Raw genomic sequence first — 27,807 nt, 5'->3', positions numbered from 1 at the left:
CCTTTAGTTTCTTAATAAACCGTGCCTTTGGAAAGTATTCAGACCCCTTTAGTTTCTGAATTAACCGTACCTTTGGAAAGTATTCAGACCCCTTTAGTTTCTTAATAAACCGTGACTTCGGAAACTATTCAGACCCCTTTAGTTTCTTAATAAACCGTGCCTTTGGAAAGTATTCAGACCCCTTTAGTTTCTTAATAAACCGTGCCTTTGGAAAGTATTCAGACCCCTTTAGTTTCTTAATAAACCGTGCCTTTGGAAAGTATTCAGACCCCTTCAGTTTCTGACTAAACCGTGCCTTTGGAAAGTATTCAGACCCCTTTAGTTTCTGAATAAACCGTGCCTTCAGGAAGTATTCAGACCCCTTTAGTTTCTGAATAAACCGTGCCTTCAGGAAGTATTCAGACCCCTTTAGTTTCTGAATAAACCGTACCTTTGGAAAGTATTCAGACCCCTTTAGTTTCTGATTAAACCGTGCCTTCAGGAAGTATTCAGACCCCTTTAGTTTCTGAATAAACCGTGCCTTTGGAAAGTATTCAGACCCCTTTAGTTTCTTAATAAACCGTGCCTTCATGGAGTTATTCAGACCCCTTTAGTTTCTGAATAAACCGTGCCTTCAGGAAGTAAATCAAATCAAATCAAATTTTATTTGTCACATACACATGGTTAGCAGATTTAATGCGAGTGTAGCGAAATGCTTGTGCTTCTAGTTCCGACAATGCAGACCCCTTTAGTTTCTGAATAAACCGTGCCTTTGGAAAGTATTCAGACCCCTTTAGTTTCTGACTAAACTGCGCCTTTGGAAAGTATTCAGACCCCTTTAGTTTCTGAACAAACCGTGCCTTTGGAAAGTATTCAGACCCCTTTAGTTTCTTAATAAACCGTGCCTTCGGAAAGTATTCAGACCCCTTTAGTTTCTGAATAAACCGTGCCTTTGGAAAGTATTCAGACCCCTTTAGTTTCTTAATAAACCGTGCCTTCGGAAAGTATTCAGACCCCTTTAGTTTCTTAATAAACCGTGCCTTTGGAAAGTATTCAGACCCCTTCAGTTTCTGAATAAACCGTGCCTTCGGAAACTATTCAGACCCCTTTAGTTTCTTAATAAACCGTGCCTTTGGAAAGTATTCAGACCCCTTTAGTTTCTGACTAAACCGCGCCTTTGGAAAGTATTCAGACCCCTTTAGTTTCTTAATAAACCGTGCCTTTGGAAAGTATTCAGACCCCTTTAGTTTCTTAATAAACCGTGCCTTCGGAAAGTATTCAGACCCCTTTAGTTTCTGAATAAACCGTGCCTTTGGAAAGTATTCAGACCCCTTTAGTTTCTTAATAAACCGTGCCTTTGGAAAGTATTCAGACCCCTTTAGTTTCTGAATAAACCGTGCCTTTGGAAAGTATTCAGACCCCTTTAGTTTCTGAATAAATCGTGCCTTTGGAAAGTATTCAGACCCCTTTAGTTTCTTAATAAACCGTACCTTTGGAAAGTATTCAGACCCCTTTAGTTTCTGACTAAACCGTGCCTTTGGAAAGTATTCAGACCCCTTCAGTTTCTGACTAAACCGTGCCTTTGGAAAGTATTCAGACCCCTTTAGTTTCTGAATAAACCGTGCCTTTGGAAAGTATTCAGACCCCTTTAGTTTCTGAATAAACCGTGCCTTCAGGAAGTATTCAGACCCCTTTAGTTTCTGACTAAACCGTGCCTTTGGAAAGTATTCAGACCCCTTCAGTTTCTGACTAAACCGTGCCTTTGGAAAGTATTCAGACCCCTTTAGTTTCTGAATAAACCGTGCCTTCAGGAAGTATTCAGACCCCTTTAGTTTCTGAATAAACCGTGCCTTCAGGAAGTATTCAGACCCCTTTAGTTTCTGATTAAACCGTGCCTTCAGGAAGTATTCAGACCCCTTTAGTTTCTGAATAAACCGTGCCTTTGGAAAGTATTCAGACCCCTTTAGTTTCTGAATAAACAGTGCCTTCATGGAGTTATTCAGACCCCTTTAGTTTCTGAATAAACCGTGCCTTCAGGAAGTAAATCAAATCAAATCAAATTTTATTTGTCACATACACATGGTTAGCAGATTTAATGCGAGTGTAGCGAAATGCTTGTGCTTCTAGTTCCGACAATGCAGACCCCTTTAGTTTCTGAATAAACCGTGCCTTTGGAAAGTATTCTGACCCCTTTAGTTTCTGAATAAACCGTGCCTTTGGAAAGTATTCAGACCCCTTTAGTTTCTGACTAAACCGCGCCTTTGGAAAGTATTCAGACCCCTTTAGTTTCTTAATAAACCGTGCCTTTGGAAAGTATTCAGACCCCTTTAGTTTCTTAATAAACCGTGCCTTCGGAAAGTATTCAGACCCCTTTAGTTTCTGAATAAACCGTGCCTTTGGAAAGTATTCAGACCCCTTTAGTTTCTTAATAAACCGTGCCTTTGGAAAGTATTCAGACCCCTTTAGTTTCTGAATAAACCGTGCCTTTGGAAAGTATTCAGACCCCTTTAGTTTCTGAATAAACCGTGCCTTTGGAAAGTATTCAGACCCCTTTAGTTTCTGACTAAACTGCGCCTTTGGAAAGTATTCAGACCCCTTTAGTTTCTGAACAAACCGTGCCTTTGGAAAGTATTCAGACCCCTTTAGTTTCTGAATAAACCGTGCCTTCGGAAAGTATTCAGACCCCTTTAGTTTCTGAATAAACCGTGCCTTTGGAAAGTATTCAGACCCCTTTAGTTTCTGAATAAACCGTGCCTTTGGAAAGTATTCAGACCCCTTCAGTTTCTGAATAAACCGTGCCTTCGGAAACTATTCAGACCCCTTTAGTTTCTTAATAAACCGTGCCTTTGGAAAGTATTCAGACCCCTTTAGTTTCTGACTAAACCGCGCCTTTGGAAAGTATTCAGACCCCTTTAGTTTCTTAATAAACCGTGCCTTTGGAAAGTATTCAGACCCCTTTAGTTTCTTAATAAACCGTGCCTTCGGAAAGTATTCAGACCCCTTTAGTTTCTGAATAAACCGTGTCTTTGGAAAGTATTCAGACCCCTTTAGTTTCTGAATAAACCGTGCCTTTGGAAAGTATTCAGACCCCTTTAGTTTCTTAATAAACCGTGCCTTTGGAAAGTATTCAGACCCCTTTAGTTTCTGAATAAACCGTGCCTTTGGAAAGTATTCAGACCCCTTTAGTTTCTGAATAAACCGTGCCTTTGGAAAGTATTCAGACCCCTTTAGTTTCTTAATAAACCGTACCTTTGGAAAGTATTCAGACCCCTTTAGTTTCTGACTAAACCGTGCCTTTGGAAAGTATTCAGACCCCTTCAGTTTCTGACTAAACCGTGCCTTTGGAAAGTATTCAGACCCCTTTAGTTTCTGAATAAACCGTGCCTTTGGAAAGTATTCAGACCCCTTTAGTTTCTGAATAAACCGTGCCTTTGGAAAGTATTCAGACCCCTTTAGTTTCTGAATAAACCGTGCCTTCGGGAAGTATTCAGACCCCTTTAGTTTCTGACTAAACCGTGCCTTTGGGAAGTATTCAGACCCCTTCAGTTTCTGACTAAACCGTGCCTTTGGAAAGTATTCAGACCCCTTTAGTTTCTGAACAAACCGTGCCTTTGGAAAGTATTCAGACCCCTTTAGTTCCTTAATAAACCGTGCCTTTGGAAAGTATTCAGACCCCTTTAGTTTCTGAATAAACCGTGCCTTCAGGAAGTATTCAGACCCCTTTAGTTTCTGAATAAACCGTGCCTTCAGGAAGTATTCAGACCCCTTTAGTTTCTTAATAAACCGTGCCTTTGGAAAGTATTCAGACCCCTTTAGTTTCTTAATAAACCGTGCCTTCGGAAAGTATTCAGACCCCTTTAGTTTCTGAATAAACCGTGTCTTTGGAAAGTATTCAGACCCCTTTAGTTTCTGAATAAACCGTGCCTTTGGAAAGTATTCAGACCCCTTTAGTTTCTTAATAAACCGTGCCTTTGGAAAGTATTCAGACCCCTTTAGTTTCTGAACAAACCCTGCCTTTGGAAAGTATTCAGACCCCTTTAGTTTCTTAATAAACCGTGCCTTCGGAAAGTATTCAGACCCCTTTAGTTTCTGAATAAACCGTGCCTTTGGAAAGTATTCAGACCCCTTTAGTTTCTTAATAAACCGTGCCTTCGGAAAGTATTCAGACCCCTTTAGTTTCTTAATAAACCGTGCCTTTGGAAAGTATTCAGACCCCTTCAGTTTCTGAATAAACCGTGCCTTCGGAAACTATTCAGACCCCTTTAGTTTCTTAATAAACCGTGCCTTTGGAAAGTATTCAGACCCCTTTAGTTTCTGACTAAACCGCGCCTTTGGAAAGTATTCAGACCCCTTTAGTTTCTTAATAAACCGTGCCTTTGGAAAGTATTCAGACCCCTTTAGTTTCTTAATAAACCGTGCCTTCGGAAAGTATTCAGACCCCTTTAGTTTCTGAATAAACCGTGCCTTTGGAAAGTATTCAGACCCCTTTAGTTTCTTAATAAACCGTGCCTTTGGAAAGTATTCAGACCCCTTTAGTTTCTGAATAAACCGTGCCTTTGGAAAGTATTCAGACCCCTTTAGTTTCTGAATAAATCGTGCCTTTGGAAAGTATTCAGACCCCTTTAGTTTCTTAATAAACCGTACCTTTGGAAAGTATTCAGACCCCTTTAGTTTCTGACTAAACCGTGCCTTTGGAAAGTATTCAGACCCCTTCAGTTTCTGACTAAACCGTGCCTTTGGAAAGTATTCAGACCCCTTTAGTTTCTGAATAAACCGTGCCTTTGGAAAGTATTCAGACCCCTTTAGTTTCTGAATAAACCGTGCCTTCAGGAAGTATTCAGACCCCTTTAGTTTCTGACTAAACCGTGCCTTTGGAAAGTATTCAGACCCCTTCAGTTTCTGACTAAACCGTGCCTTTGGAAAGTATTCAGACCCCTTTAGTTTCTGAATAAACCGTGCCTTCAGGAAGTATTCAGACCCCTTTAGTTTCTGAATAAACCGTGCCTTCAGGAAGTATTCAGACCCCTTTAGTTTCTGAATAAACAGTGCCTTCATGGAGTTATTCAAACCCCTTTAGTTTCTGAATAAACCGTGCCTTCAGGAAGTAAATCAAATCAAATCAAATTTTATTTGTCACATACACATGGTTAGCAGATTTAATGCGAGTGTAGCGAAATGCTTGTGCTTCTAGTTCCGACAATGCAGACCCCTTTAGTTTCTGAATAAACCGTGCCTTTGGAAAGTATTCTGACCCCTTTAGTTTCTGACTAAACCGCGCCTTTGGAAAGTATTCAGACCCCTTTAGTTTCTTAATAAACCGTGCCTTTGGAAAGTATTCAGACCCCTTTAGTTTCTTAATAAACCGTGCCTTCGGAAAGTATTCAGACCCCTTTAGTTTCTGAATAAACCGTGCCTTTGGAAAGTATTCAGACCCCTTTAGTTTCTTAATAAACCGTGCCTTTGGAAAGTATTCAGACCCCTTTAGTTTCTGAATAAACCGTGCCTTTGGAAAGTATTCAGACCCCTTTAGTTTCTGAATAAACCGTGCCTTTGGAAAGTATTCAGACCCCTTTAGTTTCTGAATAAACCGTGTCTTTGGAAAGTATTCAGACCCCTTTAGTTTCTGAATAAACCGTGCCTTTGGAAAGTATTCAGACCCCTTTAGTTTCTTAATAAACCGTGCCTTTGGAAAGTATTCAGACCCCTTTAGTTTCTGAATAAACCGTGCCTTTGGAAAGTATTCAGACCCCTTTAGTTTCTGAATAAACCGTGCCTTTGGAAAGTATTCAGACCCCTTTAGTTTCTTAATAAACCGTACCTTTGGAAAGTATTCAGACCCCTTTAGTTTCTGACTAAACCGTGCCTTTGGAAAGTATTCAGACCCCTTCAGTTTCTGACTAAACCGTGCCTTTGGAAAGTATTCAGACCCCTTTAGTTTCTGAATAAACCGTGCCTTTGGAAAGTATTCAGACCCCTTTAGTTTCTGAATAAACCGTGCCTTTGGAAAGTATTCAGACCCCTTTAGTTTCTGAATAAACCGTGCCTTCAGGAAGTATTCAGACCCCTTTAGTTTCTGACTAAACCGTGCCTTTGGAAAGTATTCAGACCCCTTCAGTTTCTGACTAAACCGTGCCTTTGGAAAGTTTTCAGACCCCTTTAGTTTCTGAACAAACCGTGCCTTTGGAAAGTATTCAGACCCCTTTAGTTTCTTAATAAACCGTGCCTTTGGAAAGTATTCAGACCCCTTTAGTTTCTGAATAAACAGTGCCTTCAGGAAGTATTCAGACCCCTTTAGTTTCTGAATAAACAGTGCCTTCATGGAGTTATTCAGACCCCTTTAGTTTCTGAATAAACTGTGCCTTCAGGAAGTAAATCAAATCAAATCAAATTTTATTTGTCACATACACATGGTTAGCAGATTTAATGCGAGTGTAGCGAAATGCTTGTGCTTCTAGTTCCGACAATGCAGACCCCTTTAGTTTCTGAATAAACCGTGCCTTTGGAAAGTATTCAGACCCCTTTAGTTTCTGAATAAACCGCGCCTTTGGAAAGTATTCAGACCCCTTTAGTTTCTGACTAAACCGCGCCTTTGGAAAGTATTCAGACCCCTTTAGTTTCTGAACAAACCGTGCCTTTGGAAAGTATTCAGACCCCTTCAGTTTCTGAATAAACCGTGCCTTCGGAAACTATTCAGACCCCTTTAGTTTCTTAATAAACCGTGCATTTGGAAAGTATTCAGACCCCTTTAGTTTCTGACTAAACCGCGCCTTTGGAAAGTATTCAGACCCCTTTAGTTTCTTAATAAACCGTGCCTTTGGAAAGTATTCAGACCCCTTTAGTTTCTTAATAAACCGTGCCTTCAGGAAGTATTCAGACCCCTTTAGTTTCTGAATAAACCGTGCCTTCGGAAAGTATTCAGACCCCTTTAGTTTCTGAATAAACCGTGCCTTTGGAAAGTATTCAGACCCCTTTAGTTTCTTAATAAACCGTGCCTTTGGAAAGTATTCAGACCCCTTTAGTTTCTTAATAAACCGTGCCTTTGGAAAGTATTCAGACCCCTTTAGTTTCTGAATAAACCGTGCCTTTGGAAAGTATTCAGACCCCTTTAGTTTCTGAATAAACCGTGCCTTTGGAAAGTATTCAGACCCCTTTAGTTTCTTAATAAACCGCGCCTTCAGGAAGTATTCAGACCCCTTTAGTTTCTGAATAAACCGTGCCTTCAGGAAGTATTCAGACCCCTTTAGTTTCTGAATAAACCATGCCTTTTTATAATAAATTACACTTGATCTTTTCTTGAATAAGTTTCTCCATTCCCTCCATAGGTTCCTCCACGTTTTTCCTCTAAGGTATTCTGATAGCAAAAAAAACTAACTATCAGTACTGTCCTTCTATTTCCTTTGTTCATATGGACTCGTTTGACCTAAATTGCTTTTGTTTTATAGATGAGTACTGAGTTGCATGGCCTCTAAATACACATTTTAAAAGTGTCCCATACAATATGGGGATTTGCTGTACCTATGTTTATTTAGGAAAAAGTCTGTAATAAATTATTCTGTCCTTGCTAAAAAGTAATCATCCAATAGGCTTTGATTAAATTTTCAATATCCTCTTCCACATGAAATTTCTGTAAATGTAATGTATATGCCAATTATTTGTTGATCTGACTGCATTCACTCCCCTATCAAATTTTTTTTCTTTCTAACTTTTTGGTTAAGCCTCTGCCATGTATATCTCACTAGGTCAGGATAATTAAGCATCCAAATATCTACTAGTTCCAATATATCCATGACATTTGTGATTTCCTTTACATTGTATTTAAAACCATATTATAATCGATCACCATAATAATAGTCTTGTATTGCTTCTAAGGTTGATCAATTATTATATATATTTTCAAAGAAGGGTGGATCATCATTATTTGGACCGTTTGTTTGTTTAAGGTCCAATAACATATTTAAAATCATCCCTCTACCTTGTGGATCTGTTGGACAATTTGCACATTTGGATCAAAATGATGTTTAATGTCGTCACCTCTTTTAAATTTCCTGCCCATTGGAGAAGTATATTTCGCCCCCCCTGTCCTTTTTCCTTACAACTTCATCTAAAATCATTGAATGAGTTTCCTGTAAACAATAGATATTATATTCCTTGTCTTTTAGGGAGGGAGAGAATCCTGTCCCAGACCATGATGGACCCTCCACCTCCAAATCGATCCCGCTCCAAAGTACTGGCCTCGGCGTAACGCTTATTCCTTCGATGATAAACGTGAATCCAACCATCACCCCTGGTGAGACAAAACCGCGACTCGTCAGTGAGGAGCACTTTTTGTCAGTCCTGTCTGGTCCAGCGACGGTGGGTTTGTGCCCATAGGCGACGTTGTTGCCGGTGATGTCTGGTGAGACCCTGCCTTAGATAAGGCCTACAAGTCCTCAGTCCAGGCTCTCTGTTTTGTTGCGGACAGTCTGAGCACTGATGGAGGGATTGTGCGTTCCTGGTATAACTCGGGCATTTGTTGTTGCCGTCCTGTACCTGTCCCGCAGGTGTGATGTTTGGATATACCGATCCTGTACAGGTGTTGTTACAGGTGGTCTGCCACTGCGAGGATGATCAGCTGTCCATCCTGTCTCCCTGTAGCACTGTCTTAGGTGTCTCATAGTACGGACATTGCAATTTATTTCCCATCTGTAGTCCTCATGCCTCCTTGCAGCATGCCTAAGGCACGTTCACACAGATGAGCAGGGACCCAGGGCATCTTTCTTTTGGTGTTTTCAGAGTCAGTAGGAAGGCCTCTTTAGTGTCCTACGTTTTCATAACGTGACCTTAATTGCCTACCGTCTGTAAGCTGTTAGTGTCTTAACGACCGTTCCACAGGTGCGTGTTCATTAATTGATTATGATTCATTGAACAAGCATGGGAAAGTGTTTAAACCCTTTACAATGAAGATCTGTGAAGTTATTTGGATCTGTGAAGTTATTTGGATCTGTACGAATTATCTTTGAAAGAAAGGGTCTGAAAAGGGGACCTTTTTTTTGGCAGTTATTTATATATATATATAATATAATGTAACAATATTGCGTATCTTATTTTCCACAATTAACAAATAAAATGCGTAGTAATGTAGGCAGTTCATGCAAAGGATTGTTACCTAGAACCAGGATTGGTACCTAGAACCAGGATTGGTACCTAGAACCAAGATTGCCATTACAAAAATTACAATTATTATTTTAGCAAACAATTATTGTGATTCGTCCTGTATTGTCCCTAACATTATTACCCGCATACCATCATATGTGGGATACTCATGCATACTCAACCTCTTTCCCCACAAACCACCATACACTCAGATGTTCAACAGTTGTTCCATCCTGAGCCCAACTCAAGAGAAGAATTGATGTTTGAATGCATATGCAGTTGCAGCTGTTTGAGAAGGCATGAAATTGAGCAACAACTGGCAGAAATGGGAAGATTTGATTAACCAATGTCAAGTCCTAGCTGATGGAGATAAGATACACCCCTTTCCCTTGAAACACACACACGCTGGTCCCCCGTTGTCACCATTTTCCCAAGCATCTCTGAGCAGTCAGATCTTTTGATTTTTTTGTGCCACAATAGGCTACAATTGATTTTGGCCCAATAGTCCTGGCATTTTGATAGTGTTATTTTGCCTAAAAAGCTCAAATTAATTCAAAGCCACTGGGCCTAATAAGACATTTTTCATTCATTTGAATTTCATTCTAAGTAACAATTTATTGAGTATAATGATTTAATACAACTAAATGTTTAGGTGCTGAGCGCTTTATGTTCCTGCCAGCCTAGCGTGTCACACTCTCAAATGCGCCACAATGTATTTGTTTGTCGGCTATAGCCTTGAAATCACCGAGATACTAGGCTAATTCAATAGCCTAAATAATACATGTTCATTCCTTCTTAGGCGCCCTGTCTGGCTCCTGACTAATGTAGAGTGTTTATATGCTATTTAATATGACATGTAGCCTATTCAGTGTTTATATGCTATTTAATATGACAAGTAGCCTATTCAGAGTGTTAATATGACAAGTAGCCTATTCAGAATGTTAATATGACATGTAGCCTATTCAGTGTTTATGCTGTTTAATATGACATGTAGCCTATTCAGTGTTTATATATGCTATTTAATATGACATGTAGCCTATTCAGAGTGTTTAATATGACATGTAGCCTATTCAGTGTTTGTATGCTATTTAATATGACATGTAGCCTATTCAGAGTGTTAATATGACATGTAGTCTATTCAGTGTTTATATATGCTATTTAATATGACATGTAGCCTATTCAGTGTTTATATATGCTATTTAATATGACATGTAGCCTATTCAGTGTTTATATATGCTATTTAATATGACATGTAGCCTATTCAGAGTGTTTAATATGACATGTAGTCTATTCAGAGTGTTTAATATGACATGTAGTCTATTCAGAGTGTTTAATATGACATGTAGTCTATTCAGTGTTTATATATGCTATTTAATATGACATGTAGTCTATTCAGAGTGTTTAATATGACATGTAGCCTGTTCAGTGTAATGACATGTAGCCTATTCAGAGTGTTAATTTAACATGTAGCCTATTCAGAGTGTTTAATATGACATGTAGCCTATTCAGAGTGTTTATATACTGTTTAATATGACATGTAGCCTATTCAGAGTGTTTAATATGACATGTAGCCTATTCAGAGTGTTTATATACTGTTTAATATGACATGTAGCCTATTTAGAGTGTTTAATATGACATGTAGCCTATTTAGAGTATTTAATATGACATGTAGCCTGTTCAGTGTAATGACATGTAGCCTATTCAGAGTGTTAATATGACATTTAGTCTATTCAGAGTGTTTAATATGACATGTAGTCTATTCAGTGTTTATATGCTGTTTAATATGACATGTAGCCTATTCAGTGTTTAATATGACATGTAGCCTATTCAGAGTGTTAATATGACATGTAGCCTATTCAGTGTTAATATGACATGTAGCCTATTCAGTGTTTATATGCTGTTTAATATGACATGTAGCCTATTCAGTGTTTAATATGACATGTAGCCTATTCAGAGTGTTTAATATGACATGTAGTCTATTCAGAGTGTTTAATATGACATGTAGCCTATTCAGTGTTTATATACTGTTTAATATGACATGTAGCCTATTCAGAGTGTTTAATATGACATGTAGCCTATTCAGTGTTTATATGCTGTTTAATATGACATGTAGCCTATTCAGAGTGTTTAATATGACATGTAGCCTATTCAGTGTTTATATGCTGTTTAATATGACATGTAGCCTATTCAGTGTTTATGCTGTTTAATATGACATGTAGCCTATTCAGAGTGTTAATATACTGTTTAATATGACATGTAGCCTATTCAAAGTGTTTAATATGACATGTAGCCTATTCCGAGTGTTTAATATGACATGTAGTCTATTCAGAGTGTTTAATATGACATGTAGCCTATTCAGTGTTTATATACTGTTTAATATGACATGTAGTCTATTCATAGTGTTTAATATGACATGTAGCCTATTCAGAGTGTTTAATATGACATGTAGTCTATTCAGAGTGTTTAATATGACATGTAGCCTATTCAGTGTTTATATACTGTTTAATATGACATGTAGCCTATTCAGAGTGTTTAATATGACATGTAGCCTATTCAGTGTGTATATGCTGTTTAATATGACATGTAGCCTATTCAGAGTGTTAATATACTGTTTAATATGACATGTAGCCTATTCAGAGTGTTTATATACTGTTTAATATGACATGTAGTCTATTCAGAGTGTTAATATGACATGTAGCCTATTCAGAGTGTTTAATATGACATGTAGCCTATTCAGAGTGTTAATATGACATGTAGTCTATTCAGAGTGTTTTATATGACATGTAGCCTATTCAGTGTTTATATGCTGTTTAATATGACATGTAGCCTATTCAGTGTTTATATGCTGTTTAATATGACATGTAGCCTATTCAGTGTTTATGCTGTTTAATATGACATGTAGCCTATTGAAAGTGTTTAATATGACATGTAGCCTATTCAGAGTGTTTATATACTGTTTAATATGACATGTAGTCTATTCATAGTGTTTAATATGACATGTAGCCTATTCAGAGTGTTTAATATGACATGTAGCCTATTCAGAGTGTTAATATACTGTTTAATATGACATGTAGCCTATTCAGTGTTTATATACTGTTTAATATGACATGTAGCCTATTCAGTGTTTATGCGGTTTAATATGACATGTAGCCTATTCAGAGTGTTTAATATGACATGTAGCCTATTCAGTGTGTTAATATGAGATGTAGCCTATTCAGTGTTTATATGCTGTTTAATATGACATGTAGCCTATTCAGTGTTTATATGCTGTTTAATATGACATGTAGCCTATTCAGTGTGTTAATATGAGATGTAGCCTATTCAGTGTTTATGCTGTTTAATATGACATGTAGCCTATTCAGAGTGTTTAATATGACATGTAGCCTATTCAGTGTTTATATGCTGTTTAATATGACATGTAGCCTATTCAGAGTGTTTAAAATGACATGTACCCTATTCAGAGTGTTTAATATGACATGTAGCCTATTCACAGTGTTTGATATGACATGTAGCCTATTCAGTGTTTATATGCTGTTTAATATGACATGTAGCCTATTCAGAGTGTTTTAGATGACATGTAGCCTATTCAGTGTTTAATATGACATGTAGCCTATTCAGTGTTTGATATGACATGTAGCCTATTCAGTGTTTATATGCTGTTTAATATGACATGTAGCCTATTCAGAGTGTTAATGACATGTAGCCTATTCAGTGTGTTAATATGACATGTAGCCTATTCAGAGTGTTAATATGACATGTAGCCTATTCAGAGTGTTAATGACATGTAGCCTATTCAGAGTGTTTAATATGACATGTAGCCTATTCAGTGTTTATATACTGTTTAATATGACATGTAGCCTATTCAGAGTGTTTAATATGACATGTAGCCTATTCAGTGTTTATGCTGTTTAATATGACATGTAGCCTATTCAGAGTTAATATTTATGAAAATACTTTTCATTTAAATCATATGGTTTGGTTTCAATAATTATAATAATTCACTAATCCAGGTAGTCATAACAATAGATGTGTGTTGGTTAAATGGTGTTTTAATGAACGAGTGGTAATTAGTTTATTTTCCCTTGTGAGCGAGGAGCGGTTTGGTTTTTAGTGGAGCGGTTGGAAAGGATGTGGAGTGGCTAAGTGGGATTTCCGACCACTCAACTCCATACTCACATACTCTGATGGGAACCATGTGCCACCACATTACACTGAATCACACACACTATTCAAAACTGTTTATTTTCTCGTCTTTGCAGTGGGTCGAGCAGCAGCATGATCGCAATCGACAACAAGATAGAGCAAGCCATGGTAGGTCTCTGTGTTTTTCAAAAAAGAAGCCTGAAACCTTGAATAAAAAATGTTGATATCTAGTGGAAGCCATAGGAATTGCAATCTGGGAGACGGAGTTACAAAGAAACAATAGGTTTCCATAATAAAAAAAGAAATAATTCTGGTCGGATTTTCGCCTGGCATATCAATTCTGTTATAGTCCCAGGCATTATTTCAACAGTTACCGGCCGTGATTGGGAGTCCCATAGTGCGGCACACAATGGGCCCAGTGTCGTCCGGGTTTGGCCGGTGTAGGCCGTCATTGTAAATTGGCCCAGCGTCGTCCGGGTTTGGACATTGTAGGCCGTCATTGTAAATTGGCCCAGCGTCGTCCGGGTTTGGACATTGTAGGCCGTCATTGTAAATAAGAATTTGTTCTTAATTTAACTGACTTATACGCTGATTGGACAAAACATTAGGAACACCTGCTCTTTCCATGAGACTGACCAGGTGAAATCTATGATCCCTTATTGATGTCACTTGTTAAATCCACTTCAATCAGTGTAGATGAAGGGGAGGAGACAGGTTAAAGAAGGATTTTTAAGCCTTGAGACAATTGAAACAAGGATTGTGTATGTGTGCCAATCAGAAGGTGAATTGGCAAGACAAAATATTAAAGTGCCTTTGAATGGGGTATGGTAGTAGGTGCCAGGCACACCGGTATGTGGCAAGAACTGCAACAGTTTCCCGTGTGAATCAAAAATGGTCCACCATCCAAAGGACAGGCAGCCAACTTGACAACTGTGGGAAGCATTGGAGTCAACATGGGCCAGCATCCCTGTTGAATGCTTTCGCCCCCTTTAGAGACCATGTCCAAGTAACAGTATAGCTTCCGTCCCTCTCCTCACGCCTACCTGGGTTCAAACCAGGGACCCTCTGCACAAATCTACAACTGCCTCCCACGAAGCATCGTTACCCATCGCTCCACAGAAGCCGCGGCTCTTGCAGAGCAAGGGGAACAACTACTTCAAGGTCTCAGAGCGAGTGACGTCACCGATTGAAACGCTATTAGCATGCACTCCGCTAACTAGCTAGCCATTTCACACCGGTTACACCCAGACAAATTGAGGCTGTTCTGAGGGCAAAAGGGGGTGGAACTCAATATTAGGAAGGTGTTCTTAGTGTTTTGTCCACTCAGTGTAGATTGTTTTCTATATTTCAGGACCTTGTAAAGACCCACCTGATGCTGGCGGTCAGAGAGGAAGTGGAGTTGCTATGGGAACAGATTAAAGAACTATCAGAAAGGAACGCCCAGCTGGAGAGAGAGAACTATATCCTGAGAACTCTGAGAGACAGAGACTGACACAAAATGTTACACTCCTCTCATGATCATTGTTTAAATTAGTAATACCTGTAACATGACTGATGAATGATTCTGTCGAACAGCAGAAAACAATAATAAATAACTGTGACTAAAGAGTACCTGGATACCTAGAGCACAGACACACACGGCGTTGTCGGGGGTCACCAGCAGAGCTGGGTCGGAACGTGGATTGGAGCGCTAAGAGGACGGGAAGGATCAAACAGTCAGGGATCAGCACACAACACCTCTATATGCACCACACCTCTACATACACCTCTATACACACCACACCTCTATATACACCTATATACACACCACACCTCTATATACACCTATATACACACCACACCTCTATATACACCTCTATATGCACCACACCTCTATACACACCACACCTCTATATACACCTATATACACACCACACCTCTATATACACCTCTATACACACAACACCTCTATATACACCTATATACATCTCTATACACAACACACCTCTATATACACCTCTATACACACCACACCTCTATATACACCTATATACATCTCTATACGCACCACACCTCTATATACACCTCTATACACACCACACCTCTATATACACCTCTATACACACCACACCTCTATATACACCTATATACATGTCTATACACACACCTCTATACACACCACACCTCTATATACACCTCTATACACAACACACCTCTATATACACCTATATACATCTCTATACACACCACACCTCTATATACATCTCTATACACACCACACCTCTATATACACCTATATACATCTCTATACACACCACACCTCTATATACACCTATATACATCTCTATACACACACCTCTATACACACCACACCTATATATACACCTCTATACACAACACACCTCTATATACACCTCTATACACACCACACCTCTATATACACCTATATACATCTCTATACACACCACACCTCTATATACACCTCTATACACACCACACCTCTATATACACCTCTATACACACCACACCTCTATATACATCTCTATACACACCACGCCTATATACACACTCACATTGGCTCTTTCAATTAATCTTAATTCTTTGCATCCTGAGGGAAGGGACCTTGAACAGTTGACAAGGAGGTGAGGAGAGAATGGAAGGAATTGAGGAAAGATGCATTGTGATAGAACATATTTTAATAATGAGTTTAAAACTTGATAGACACATTGAAAGGTCGCTGGTTTGAATCCCCGAGCCGTCTCGGTGAAAAATCTCTGTACCCTTGAGATTTTTCTCTGGATAAGAGCATCTGCTAAATGACATATATAAGTTTGATGATCGACCAGACAGACCTTATTTTGAAATTGAATACTTTATCTGTGATTGTTTGAGCTTGGCTGACTTAATAAACCAATATAGAAGTCCCAAAAGCTGCAAACCATCACAATAGCCTCGCTGTTATTCTGATGACAGACAGCGCCGTCTTGTGGTAATACAACTGCAGTTATTCTGATTTTTATTTAACCTTTATTTAACTAGGCAAGACAACTATGAACATATTCGTATTTACAATGATGGCCTACCCCGGCCGAACCCTAAACGGATGACGCTGGGACAATTGTGTGCCGCCCTATGGGGCTCCCAATCACGGCCGGTTGTGATACATGCTGGAAATGAACCAGGGTCTGTAATGCCGCTGCCTTAGTACTGAGATGCAGTGCCTTAGGCGCCTCGGGAGACCCTTCAGATACTGTATGCGCATACCCTTCCGCAACATGTATTACATGATGCTGTTGATTATTCATTATCTAAAATACGAAAGCAGGCCATCCATCCATCTCACCAACAATCCATCAATACATTCGAGTAATGAACGGAGCTGGGTCATTCAAAGGGCGTTTCGCTTAGGACCGACTTCTTTCTGTTTTTCCCAGCCACCGACCGATCCGTCTGCTTGCCTTCACGCGTAGAACTGCAGAGACGCCATCTTGCTTGTTTTGAAGTTAGTTGGCGAAGTAATTTAGTCAGCTCGTTAATCAAAACGTTTAGCCAGCTAGTTAATTAAAGCGATTATCTAGGAACCTTTAAACTCCTTAACAAACCAGGTTCTCGTGAGGTTCGCTACTCTGTGAGGAGGACTGGTCGAAGCTGAGATGAACCAATTTGAACAGTTAAGTTGTCTGCCCGTCTGTGTTAGCAATGGTTCCCATTCTGTAATGTAGTTAGCTACCCATTAAGATGCTATGGTTGATTTAGTAAGTGGTGAATGTGGGTAGTTATCAGCTACCCACAGTCCAGGTGAGAGAAAAACATCACCCAGATAGGCCAGTCATGCAAGCGGTCAGACAAAGTGAAAATGATGGTCAGTAAAGAAAACTTTGAGCTCCTCAATTCAAAAAGACGTGTCAATAATTTGACCCAGGTAGCCTAGTGGTTAGTGCGTTGGGCAGGAACCGAAAGGATGGTCTAACGACTCCCTGAGCTGACAAGGTGAGAATCTGTAGTTCTGCCCCGAACAAGGCAGTTTAACCCACTGTTCCTAGGCCGTCATTGAAAATATGAATTTGTTCTTAACTGACTTGCCTAGTTAAATAAAAAACAAACAAAAAAATAACCAGCGCACTTCTGTATGTAGTAAGAACTTTAGATGGTCGCCGCCCATATCATTGCATAATGCAGAAAATACACGTGAGTTCAGGGACCTTGCTTTAACAAAGTAGTGTCCAAAACGTCTTTCAAGCTGTCAAGCATTTTCGTGGCAGCAAGAGCCTCTCGGTGGATGCTGCAGTGTATCCAAGTTGCCTAGGGAGCAACTGCTTGCACGTGCGTTAACACTCCTGTCTCCCTTTCATGGCTTCTGCGCCATCAGTACATGTTATTTAACCTTTATTTAACTGTGTAGTGCCATCAGTGCAGATACCAACACATCTTGACCACCAAAGTCCATATGATGTCACAAAGCTGTCCAGTACTTTAAAAATATCCTCTCCTGTTGTTCTGGTTTCCAGTGGTTTGCAGAAGAGGATGTCTTCCTTAATTGAACCCCCCCATAAAAATTATGGACATGTGCCAGGCCCATCATGTCTGTTGACTCATCCAGCTGTAACACAGAATTTACTGGCTTGTATGAGAAGCAGTAATTGTTTTCAAAACATCTCCTGTCGTGAAAGTGTTTTTATGGAGGCATTATCTGTGTAGTTTTTTTCCCTTTTCTACCAGGATTGTCCCAGCCATATCCACGGCAGCAGGAAGAATTAAGTCCTCCACAATACCATGGGCCTTGCCTGTTCTAGCCCCTCGGTAGCTCACCATATAAGACGCTTCTAGCCCGTTATTAATGGTATTTGTTGCTTTTATACGTGTCTTACTACTCGAAAGTCGTCTTAATTCTCGCTCAAACTCCCGTGGCTTATTTTTCAAATTGGCATGTTTTGTTTCTAAATGTCTGTGCAAGCGTGAAGGTTTCGTTGAGTTGTGAGATAGTAGTTTTGCACATATAACACACTGTGGCTGAGGAAAGGCACTGTTCCCAATCTAAGTGAACCTCAAATCAATGTAGTTCTCATCATATTTGCGCCTCTTCGGTGGTCCATGTCCCTGTCTGTTCGGTGCTTTCCCGGGTAAGGGGGCAGTGGCTCTTCAGCTGCATCAGATTCACAGCCATCAGTGTCCATGCTAGCTGGACTAACAACATGTAGAATTACTGATGCCAGCATTGGATGTGGTCGTGTAAGCAGAACAACTTGTTGTCGACAGGTGCAGTACTGCTGGTAGTAGCAGTACTACCAGTAGAGCTGGTATGTGTCTCTATGGACGCGGCCTTACTTTTTTAAACAATTTATCAATTTTTGTGCAAACGGAATGAGCAGCAGCTACGTTTGGCCTCATGTTGGACTGTTGGTGGAATTCCCGCAAGAGAGTGAGTAACTGTTAATGTGATTGGATGTTAATTATTTGACTCGGCTACCTGTATTTGACATTTGTTGTTATTTCCATTTTATATCCATTCGTAAATCCAGGGCGTTGTCAGATTATCCGTTCGTAAATCCAGGGTGTTGTCAGATTATCCGTTCGTACATCCAGGGTGTTGTCAGATTATCCGTTCGTACATCCAGGGCGTTGTCAGATTATCCGTTCGTACATCCAGGGTGTTGTCAGATTATCCGTTCGTAAATCCAGGGCGTTGTCAGATTATCCGTTCGTAAATCCAGGGCGTTGTCAGATTATCCGTTCGTAAATTCAGAGTGATTCACAGAGTGATTCGCTCTTGGAGCATTCAGAGCACACACTGGACGCTCTGGCCGAGGACTAGGTTTGATCTGAGCGTTCAACAGCAGTCACGCTAACTGGCTAACGTTGGATAGCTACTTCCAGACACCTAATGAGAGAACACCTCACTCTGACCATTTTCCTCGCCCTCGCAGGTCTGGTGAGGCTGTTTTCATGTTATCCAGAGCGTTGGTGACTAACTGTGCTGCTGGCAACAATTTAATGAAGCCTTTTTTTTTGCCGACGTTTACTGACACCGGTCATATTCAATGGTTGTTGAGCGTTCGTAAATTCATTAGTTATTCTGCGCGAGAGTGAGTAGATAGTTCATTCTGGCTATGTCCATTAAAACATACAACAACGATACCACTTAGCTAAGAATGATGTCAATAAATGTTGGGTAGTTAGTTTGATATCAGATAGTTAATATACTGCCTGGCAAGTTTGATGAATTAGTAGCCAACTAACATTAGGTAACTAGCTAACATACCGGTGCATACTGCAGTAATGCTATGCAGTTTGTAAGTGTAGCTAATGATTTGGGAAGGCACACATCGTTCTATAGAAGCTCGCACATTTGACAGGGCATGTCAGATCAAAAACAAATCAAATCAAATATTTGTCGCATACACATGGTTAGCAGATGTTAATGCAAGTGTAGCGAAATGCTTGCGCTTCTAGTTCCGACAATGCAGTAATAACCAACGAGTCACCTAACCTAACAATTTCACAACTACCTTAAAGGAATTAAGAATTAAGAATATGTGTAAAGGAATTAAGAATATGTACATAAAAATATATGAATGAGTGATGGTACAGAACGGCATAGGCAAGATGCAGTAGATGATATAGAGTACACTATATACATGTGAGATGAGTAATATAGGGTATGTAAACATTATATAAAGTGCCATTGTTTAAAGTGACTAGTGATACATTTTTTTCATAAATTTTTACATTCATTGAAGTGGCTGGAGTTGAGTCTGTGTTGGCAGCAGCCACTCAATGTTAGTGGTGGCTGTTTAACAGTCTGATGGCCTTGAGATAGAAGCTGTTTTTCAGTCTCTCGGTCCCAGCTTTGATGCACCTGTACTGACCGCACCTTCTGGATGATAGTGGGGTGAACAGGCAGTGGCTCGGGTGGTTGTTGTCCTTGATGATCTTTTATGGCCTTCCCGTGACATTGGGTGGTGTAGGTGTCCTGGAGGGCCGGTAGTTTACCCCCGGTGATGCGTTGTGCAGACCTCACTACCCTCTGGAGAGCCTTATGTCAATGGAATTGTCCGTAGAGCTCCGAGACATGATTGTGTCGAGGTACAGATCTGGGGAAGGGTACCAATTTTTTTTTTTCAGCATTGAAGGTCCCCAAAAACACAGTGGCCTCCATCATTCTTAAATTGAAGAAGTTTGGAACCACCAAGACTCTTCCTAGGGCTGGCCAAACTGACCAATCGGGGGAGAAGGGCCTTGGTCAGGGAGGTCCCCAAGAACTCAATGTTCACTGACATAGCTCCAGAGTTCCTCTGTGGAGAACCTTCCAGAAGGACAACCATCTCTGCAGCACCACACCAATCAGGCCTTTATGGTAGAGTGGCCAGATGGAAGCCACTTCAGTAAAAGGCATATGGCAGCCCGCTTGGAGTAAAAATAAATAAAAAGGCAAATAAAGGACTGAGACCATTAGAAACAAGATTCTCTGGTCTGATGAAACCAAGATTGAACTCTGGCTTGAATGCCAGCGGGGGTTCCAACTGTAGAACCCAGTTCCAATGTTTTGAATATAAAAATGGATTTTATCAAACAAATCTGAGCTACATTATATGTCTGGGACCCTGAGGATGGCAAATCAGAGTAAGATTACTGAATGTAAGCACATTATTTACCTTCAGAGGTGAATGTATCAAACCAGTTGCCGTGATAAGTGTTTTGTTGCGCACTCTCAAACAATAGCATTTTCTTTTTTGACAGTAATAGCTACTGTAAATTGGACACAGCTTAAATTCTTGTTAATCTAACTGCATTCTGCCCATAGAAGACATGTTTATGTCCTGTAAAGTTGGATGTTACTTGTGTCATTCTAGTCACATTAGCGCACGTTAGCAACAACTGTCGCGGTTTCCTGTAGAGGTTTTCATCCATGTTTCAGTACCAACAGCACAGTTGGCATTGCTGACAAAGGCCCACCGTACCTTTGAAGAACATTGAGTGGGGTCTGTGTGTTACTGGCTGTGATTTCACTTTGCAAGAATGTGCAAGCCACAAACTCTGCTTCCATTGGTTCAGTTTTAGTTAGATCCAGCAATAGCTTGGCCTTGTTCACATCCAAACAGTTTGGGCTCTAAGGACCAAGGCACACCGAGCTTCCACCAGATGACTATTTCCTTCTTGATGACATTTCCCCCAGCACGGCATCCACTGTGCTGAAAAACAGTGTTTTACACTCCCTCTCGTCTCATCTTGCTGACCCACTGTACTGTCATACTACATACTCTTGCAGACTTTAATGTCCACAAATCTCTGCCCTGTTAATGCTTTCAATAAGACTGTGGCCTCTCACATCTGTGCCATATTTCACCAAGCATCTCTGTGATGTTGTCACTTGATTTCAAAATGACTGGCAATATGACCCATCTGATCAAGTCTTCTCAGTTTTACCCCAGAGTACTGTGCTACCACTGTGGGTTTCCTAAAGAATTTGTAGGAGCTACACACAATGAAAAGTGCTATCTCCTCCTCAGACAACAGCACCACAGCCAAATGAAAAGTGCTATCTCCTCCTCAGACAACAGCACCACAACCAAATGAAAAGTGCTATCTCCTCCTCAGACAACAGCACCACAACCAAATGAAAAGGGCTATCTCCTCCTCAGACAACAGCACCACAACCAAATGAAAAGGGCTATCTCCTCCTCAGACAACAGCACCACAACCAAATGAAAAGTGCTATCTCCTCCTCAGACAACAGCACCACAACCAAATGAAAAGGGCTATCTCCTCCTCAGACAACAGCACCATAGCACAACAACCATAGCACAACAACTAGGGCTGTGGCGGTCATGACATTATTTCAGACGGTTTTTGTCATGCAAAAGACTGCCGGTCTCACGGTATCGACAGTTTTAATTAACATAAATAAGTTGACCATCTCCAGGCCTTCACACTTACAAGCCACTGATGCACACCTTTGGAACATCTACATTCTAATAAATCAATTGATTATACACCTCAATAAATCTATTGATTATACACCTCAATAAATCTATTGATTATACACCGCAATAAATCCATTGATTATACACCGCAATAAATCCATTGATTATACACCGCAATAAATCCATTGATTATACACTGCAATAAATCTATTGATTTATACACTGCAATAAATCAATTGATTATACACCGCAATAAATCTATTGATTATACACCACAATAAATCTATTGATTATACACCACAATGAATCCATTGATTATACACCGTAATAAATCTATTGATTATACACCGCAATAAATCTAGCATTTCGCTACACTCACATTAATATCTGCTAACCATGTGTATGTGACAAATAAAATTTGATTTGATATACACCACAATAAATCTATTGATTATACACCACAATAAATCCATTGATTATACACAATAATAAGTCCATTATTTTAGGCAGGTTTAAAGAAATGAAGAGAATGTATTTCATAAGAATGGAATTTCATAAGAAATGGAATGAGTTGTCCTACTGTATGGTATCTGGCTATGCTCCATGCTATAGGCTGTAACCTTGTTCATTTAGCTGACAAGATATGGTCAAGTCCTATGTCATTTTATTTTCTGATTTTATTGTAAGAATATTAATTGAATTTAGCTGAATAAAATAGGAATGATGCGAGTGCACATACAGTTGGTCATGGAGTGTATGTGGACACCTGCTCGTCCAACATCTCATTCATGAGAATTAATATGGAGTTGGTCCCCCTTTTGCTTCTATAGTAGCCTCCGCTCTTCTGGGAAGGCTTTCCACTAGATGTAGGAACATTGCTGCTATAACAGTCTCCACCCTTCTGGGAAGGCTTTCCACTAGATGTAGGAACATTGCTGCTATAACAGCCTCCACCCTTCTGGGAAGGCTTTCCACTAGATGTAGGAACATTGCCGCTATAAGAGCCCCCACTCTTCTGGGAAGGCTTTCCACTAGATGTTGGAACATTGCTGTAGGGACTTGCTTCCATTCAGCCACAAGAGCATTAGTGAGGTCGGGCACTGATGTTGGGCGATTAGGCCTTACTTGCAGTCGGCGTTCTAATTCATCCCAAAGGTATCAATTCAGCTAACTAGCTTTCCGTGTGTGTACACATACACACATTAAAGATGATGCCTCAGGGGATCAGGAGTGTTAGGGTGTATAATGTGTGTGTATATTCTCTCCCCCCAGTCTGAAAGATGATGCCTCAGGGGATCAGGAGTGTTAGGGTGTATAATGTGTGTGTATATTCTCTCCCCCCAGTCTGAAAGATGATGCCTCAGGGGATCAGGAGTGTTAGGGTGTATAATGTGTGTGTATATTCTCTCCCCCCAGTCTGAAAGATGATGCCTCAGGGGATCAGGAGTGTTAGGGTGTATAATGTGTGTGTATATTCTCTCCCCCCAGTCTGAAAGATGATGCCTCAGGGGATCAGGAGTGTTAGGGTGTATAATGTGTGTGTATATTCTCTCCCCCCAGTCTGAAAGATGACGACCCAGAGGATCAGGAGTGTTAGGGTGTATAATGTGTGTGTATATTCTCTCCCCCCAGTCTGAAAGATGATGCCTCAGGGGATCAGGAGTGTTAGGGTGTATAATGTGTGTGTATATTCTCTCCCCCAGTCTGAAAGATGACGACCCAGAGGATCAGGATGAGGCCGTCTGTAACCGGGAGGAAGACGGCTCCATCAACAACAACCGACGCAAGGTACGCAACACACACCAGACACGTACACAGTGAACCCCCTCCCAAAACCCTCATCTCTATCAACTCCGTTGTCTATCAACTCTGTTGATAGAGTGTGTGTAGTGTGTGTGTGTAGAGGCCAGTGTGTGTGTAGAGGCCAGTGTGTGTGTAGAGGCCAGTGTGTGTGTAGAGGCCAGTGTGTGTGTAGAGGCCAGTGTGTGTGTAGAGGCCAGTGTGTGTTACCCATCTCCTCCTGTCAACGGGACAACCCTTTCCTGTGGTTACCCTTCACCTCCTGTCAACGGGACAACCAGTTAGACTACTTATCATTTCATTAGACATTCTGGCTTGTTCAGAATATTGCTTATTTTTTTACAATGACTTTCAGACTGATATCCATGGAGTAGCAATGGTAACTGATGTTTATGTTAGGGTAAAAACAGGTAGCGATGGTAACTGATGTTTATGTTAGGGTAAAAACAGGTAGCGATGGTAACTGATGTTTATGTTAGGGTAAAAACAGGTAGCGATGGTAACTGATGTTTATGTTAGGGTAAAAACAGGTAGCGATGGTAACTGATGTTTATGTTAGGGTAAAAACAGGTAGCGATGGTAACTGATGTTTATGTTAGGTTACAAACAGGTAGCGATGGTAACTGATGTTTATGTTAGGGTAAAAACAGGTAGCGATGGTAACTGATGTTTATGTTAGGGTAAAAACAGGTAGCGATGGTAACTGATGTTTATGTTAGGGTAAAAACAGGTAGCGATGGTAACTGATGTTTATGTTAGGGTAAAAACAGGTAGCGATGGTAACTGATGTTTATGTTAGGGTAAAAACAGGTAGCGATGGTAACTGATGTTTATGTTAGGGTAAAAACAGGTAGCGATGGTAACTGATGTTTATGTTAGGGTAAAAACAGGTAGCGATGGTAACTGATGTTTATGTTAGGGTAAAAACAGGTAGCGATGGTAACTGATGTTTATGTTAGGGTAAAAACAGGTAGCGATGGTAACTGATGTTTATGTTAGGGTAAAAACAGGTAGCGATGGTAACTGATGTTTATGTTAGGTTACAAACAGGTAGCGATGGTAACTGATGTTTATGTTAGGGTAAAAACAGGTAGCGATGGTAACTGATGTTTATGTTAGGGTAAAAACAGGTAGCGATGGTAACTGATGTTTATGTTAGGGTAAAAACAGGTAGCGATGGTAACTGATGTTTATGTTAGGGTAAAAACAGGTAGCGATGGTAACTGATGTTTATGTTAGGGTAAAAACAGGTAGCGATGGTAACTGATGTTTATGTTAGGGTAAAAACAGGTAGCGATGGTAACTGATGTTTATGTTAGGGTAAAAACAGGTAGCGATGGTAACTGATGTTTATGTTAGGGTAAAAACAGGTAGCGATGGTAACTGATGTTTATGTTAGGGTAAAAACAGGTAGCGATGGTAACTGATGTTTATGTTAGGGTAAAAACAGGTAGCGATGGTAACTGATGTTTATGTTAGGGTAAAAACAGGTAGCGATGGTAACTGATGTTTATGTTAGGGTAAAAACAGGTAGCGATGGTAACTGATGTTTATGTTAGGGTAAAAACAGGTAGCGATGGTAACTGATGTTTATGTTAGGGTAAAAACAGGTAGCGATGGTAACTGATGTTTATGTTAGGGTAAAAACAGGTAGCGATGGTAACTGATGTTTATGTTAGGGTAAAAACAGGTAGCGATGGTAACTGATGTTTATGTTAGGGTAAAAACAGGTAGCGATGGTAACTGATGTTTATGTTAGGGTAAAAACAGGTAGCGATGGTAACTGATGTTTATGTTAGGGTAAAAACAGGTAGCGATGGTAACTGATGTTTATGTTAGGGTAAAAACAGGTAGCGATGGTAACTGATGTTTATGTTAGGGTAAAAACAGGTAGCGATGGTAACTGATGTTGAGACAATCAGTCTGTCTCTGTTCTCATCCTCTTTTCCTTCTAACTTCAACCCAAATGATTGAATCTCATTTTTCTAATGCCTCGTGTGTGTGTGTGTGTGTGTGTATGTATATATATATATATATATATATATATATATATATATATATATATATATATACTGCTCAAAAAAATAAAGGGAACACTAAAATAACACATCCTAGATCTGAATGAATGAAATATTCTTATTAAATACTTTTTTCTTTACATAGTTGAATGTGCTGACAACAAAATCACACAAATTATCAATGAAAACCAAATTTATCAACACATGGAGGTCTGGATTTGGAGTCACACTCAAAATTAAAGTGGAAAACCACACTACAGGCTGATCCAACTTTGATGTAATGTCCTTAAAACAAGTCAAAATGAGGCTCAGTAGTGTGTGTGGCCTCCACGTGCCTGTATGACCTCCCTAAAACGCCTGGGCATGCTCCTGATGAGGTGGCGGATGGTCTCCTGAGGGATCTCCTCCCAGACCTGGACTAAAGCATCCGCCAACTCCTGGACAGTCTGTGGTGCAACGTGGCATTGGTGGATGGAGCGAGACATGATGTCCCAGATGTGCTCAATTGGATTCAGATCTGGGGAACGGGCGGGCCAGTCCATAGCACCAATCCCTTCCTCTTGCAGGAACTGCTGACACACTCCAGCCACATGAGGTCTAGCATTGTCTTGCATTAGGAGGAACCCAGGGCCAACCGCACCAGCATATGGTCTCACAAGGGGTCTGAGGATCTCATCTCGGTACATAATGGCAGTCAGGCTACCTCTGGCAAGCACATGGAGGGCTGTGCGGCCCCCCAAAGAAATGCCACCCCACACCATGACTGACCCACCGCCAAACCGGTCATGCTGGAGGATGTTGCAGGCAGCAGAACGTTCTCCACGGCGTCTCCAGACTGTCATGTCTGTCACATGTGCTCAGTGTGAACCTGCTTTCATCTGTGAAGAGCACAGGGCGCCAGTGGCGAATTTGCCAATCTTGGTGTTCTCTGGGAAATGCCAAACGTCCTGCACAGTGTTGGGCTGTAATCACAACCCCCACCTGTGGACGTCGGGCCCTCATATTACCCTCATGGAGTCTGTTTCTGACCACTTGAGCAGACACATGCACATTTGTGGCCTGCTGGAGGTCATTTTGCAGGGCTCTGGCAGTGCTCCTCCTTCTCCTCCTTGCACAAAGGCGGAGGTAGCGGTCCTGCTGCTGGGTTGTTGCCCTCCTACGGCCTCCTCCACGTCTCCTGATGTACTGGCCTGTCTCCTGGTAGCGCCTCCATGCTCTGGACACTACGCTGACAGACACAGCAAACCTTCTTGCCACAGCTCACATTGATGTGCCATCCTGGATGAGCTGCACTACCTGAGCCACTTGTGTGGGTTGTAGACTCCGTCTCATGCTACCACTAGAGTGAAAGCACTGCCAGCATTCAAAAGTGACCAAAACATCAGCCAGGAAGCATAGGAACTGAGAAGTGGTCTGTGGTCACCACCTGCAGAACCACTCCTTTATTGGGGGTGTCTTGCTAATAGCCTATAATTTCCACCTGTTGTCTATTCCATTTGCACAACAGCATGTGAAATTTATTGTCAATCAGTGTTGCTTCCTAAGTGGACAGTTTGATTTCACAGAAGTGTGATTGACTTGGAGTTACATTGTTGTTTAAGTGTTTTTGTTTTGTTTTTTTGAGCAGTGTATATATACACACAAACTGTTGTAACTAATGCCTCATACTGACTGTGTGTTAGATGGTGAGTCCTGCAGTAGGGGAACATCCTCTCCAGTATAACTATACCTTGTGGTACTCATACTGACTGTGTGTGTGTGTGTGTGTGTGTGTGTGTGTGTGTGTGTGTGTGTGTGTGTGTGTGTGTGTGTGTGTGTGTTAGACGGTGAGTCCT

The 27,807-nt window shown here is 40.5% G+C and overlaps 2 protein-coding genes and 1 long non-coding RNA gene across 3 annotated transcripts in view; 2 read left to right on the top strand and 1 right to left on the bottom strand.

Annotated features, from left to right (window-relative positions):
- LOC135516537 (TSC22 domain family protein 4-like) overlaps positions 1-14,695 on the top strand; it is a 52,835-nt gene extending 38,140 nt beyond the window's left edge. Inside the window, exons 5-7 of the mRNA XM_064940892.1 lie at positions 8,139-8,266; positions 13,371-13,422; positions 14,606-14,695. Coding sequence (XP_064796964.1) covers positions 8,139-8,266; positions 13,371-13,390 — 148 coding nt within the window. The 3' untranslated portion in view covers positions 13,391-13,422; positions 14,606-14,695. The remainder of the gene's footprint in view (positions 1-8,138; positions 8,267-13,370; positions 13,423-14,605) is intronic.
- The window catches only part of LOC135516540 (uncharacterized), a 30,857-nt gene extending 14,293 nt beyond the window's left edge, over positions 1-16,564 (bottom strand). Inside the window, exons 1-3 of the long non-coding RNA XR_010451944.1 lie at positions 16,317-16,564; positions 15,807-15,855; positions 14,867-14,944 (exon numbers count right to left, since the gene is read on the bottom strand). This is a non-coding gene — a long non-coding RNA (uncharacterized LOC135516540). The remainder of the gene's footprint in view (positions 1-14,866; positions 14,945-15,806; positions 15,856-16,316) is intronic.
- Positions 16,565-16,740: 176 nt separating this feature from the next.
- The window catches only part of eif4e2rs1 (eukaryotic translation initiation factor 4E family member 2 related sequence 1), a 31,793-nt gene continuing 20,726 nt past the window's right edge, over positions 16,741-27,807 (top strand). The window contains exons 1-2 of the mRNA XM_064940893.1: positions 16,741-16,903; positions 23,858-23,942. Coding sequence (XP_064796965.1) covers positions 16,887-16,903; positions 23,858-23,942 — 102 coding nt within the window. The 5' untranslated portion in view covers positions 16,741-16,886. The remainder of the gene's footprint in view (positions 16,904-23,857; positions 23,943-27,807) is intronic.

Source organism: Oncorhynchus masou, chromosome 27 (assembly GCF_036934945.1).
Source record: "Oncorhynchus masou masou isolate Uvic2021 chromosome 27, UVic_Omas_1.1, whole genome shotgun sequence".
NCBI lineage: Eukaryota > Metazoa > Chordata > Actinopteri > Salmoniformes > Salmonidae > Oncorhynchus > Oncorhynchus masou.
Note: the sequence above shows the minus strand (reverse complement) of the source record. Positions and strands in the feature narration are given on the sequence as shown.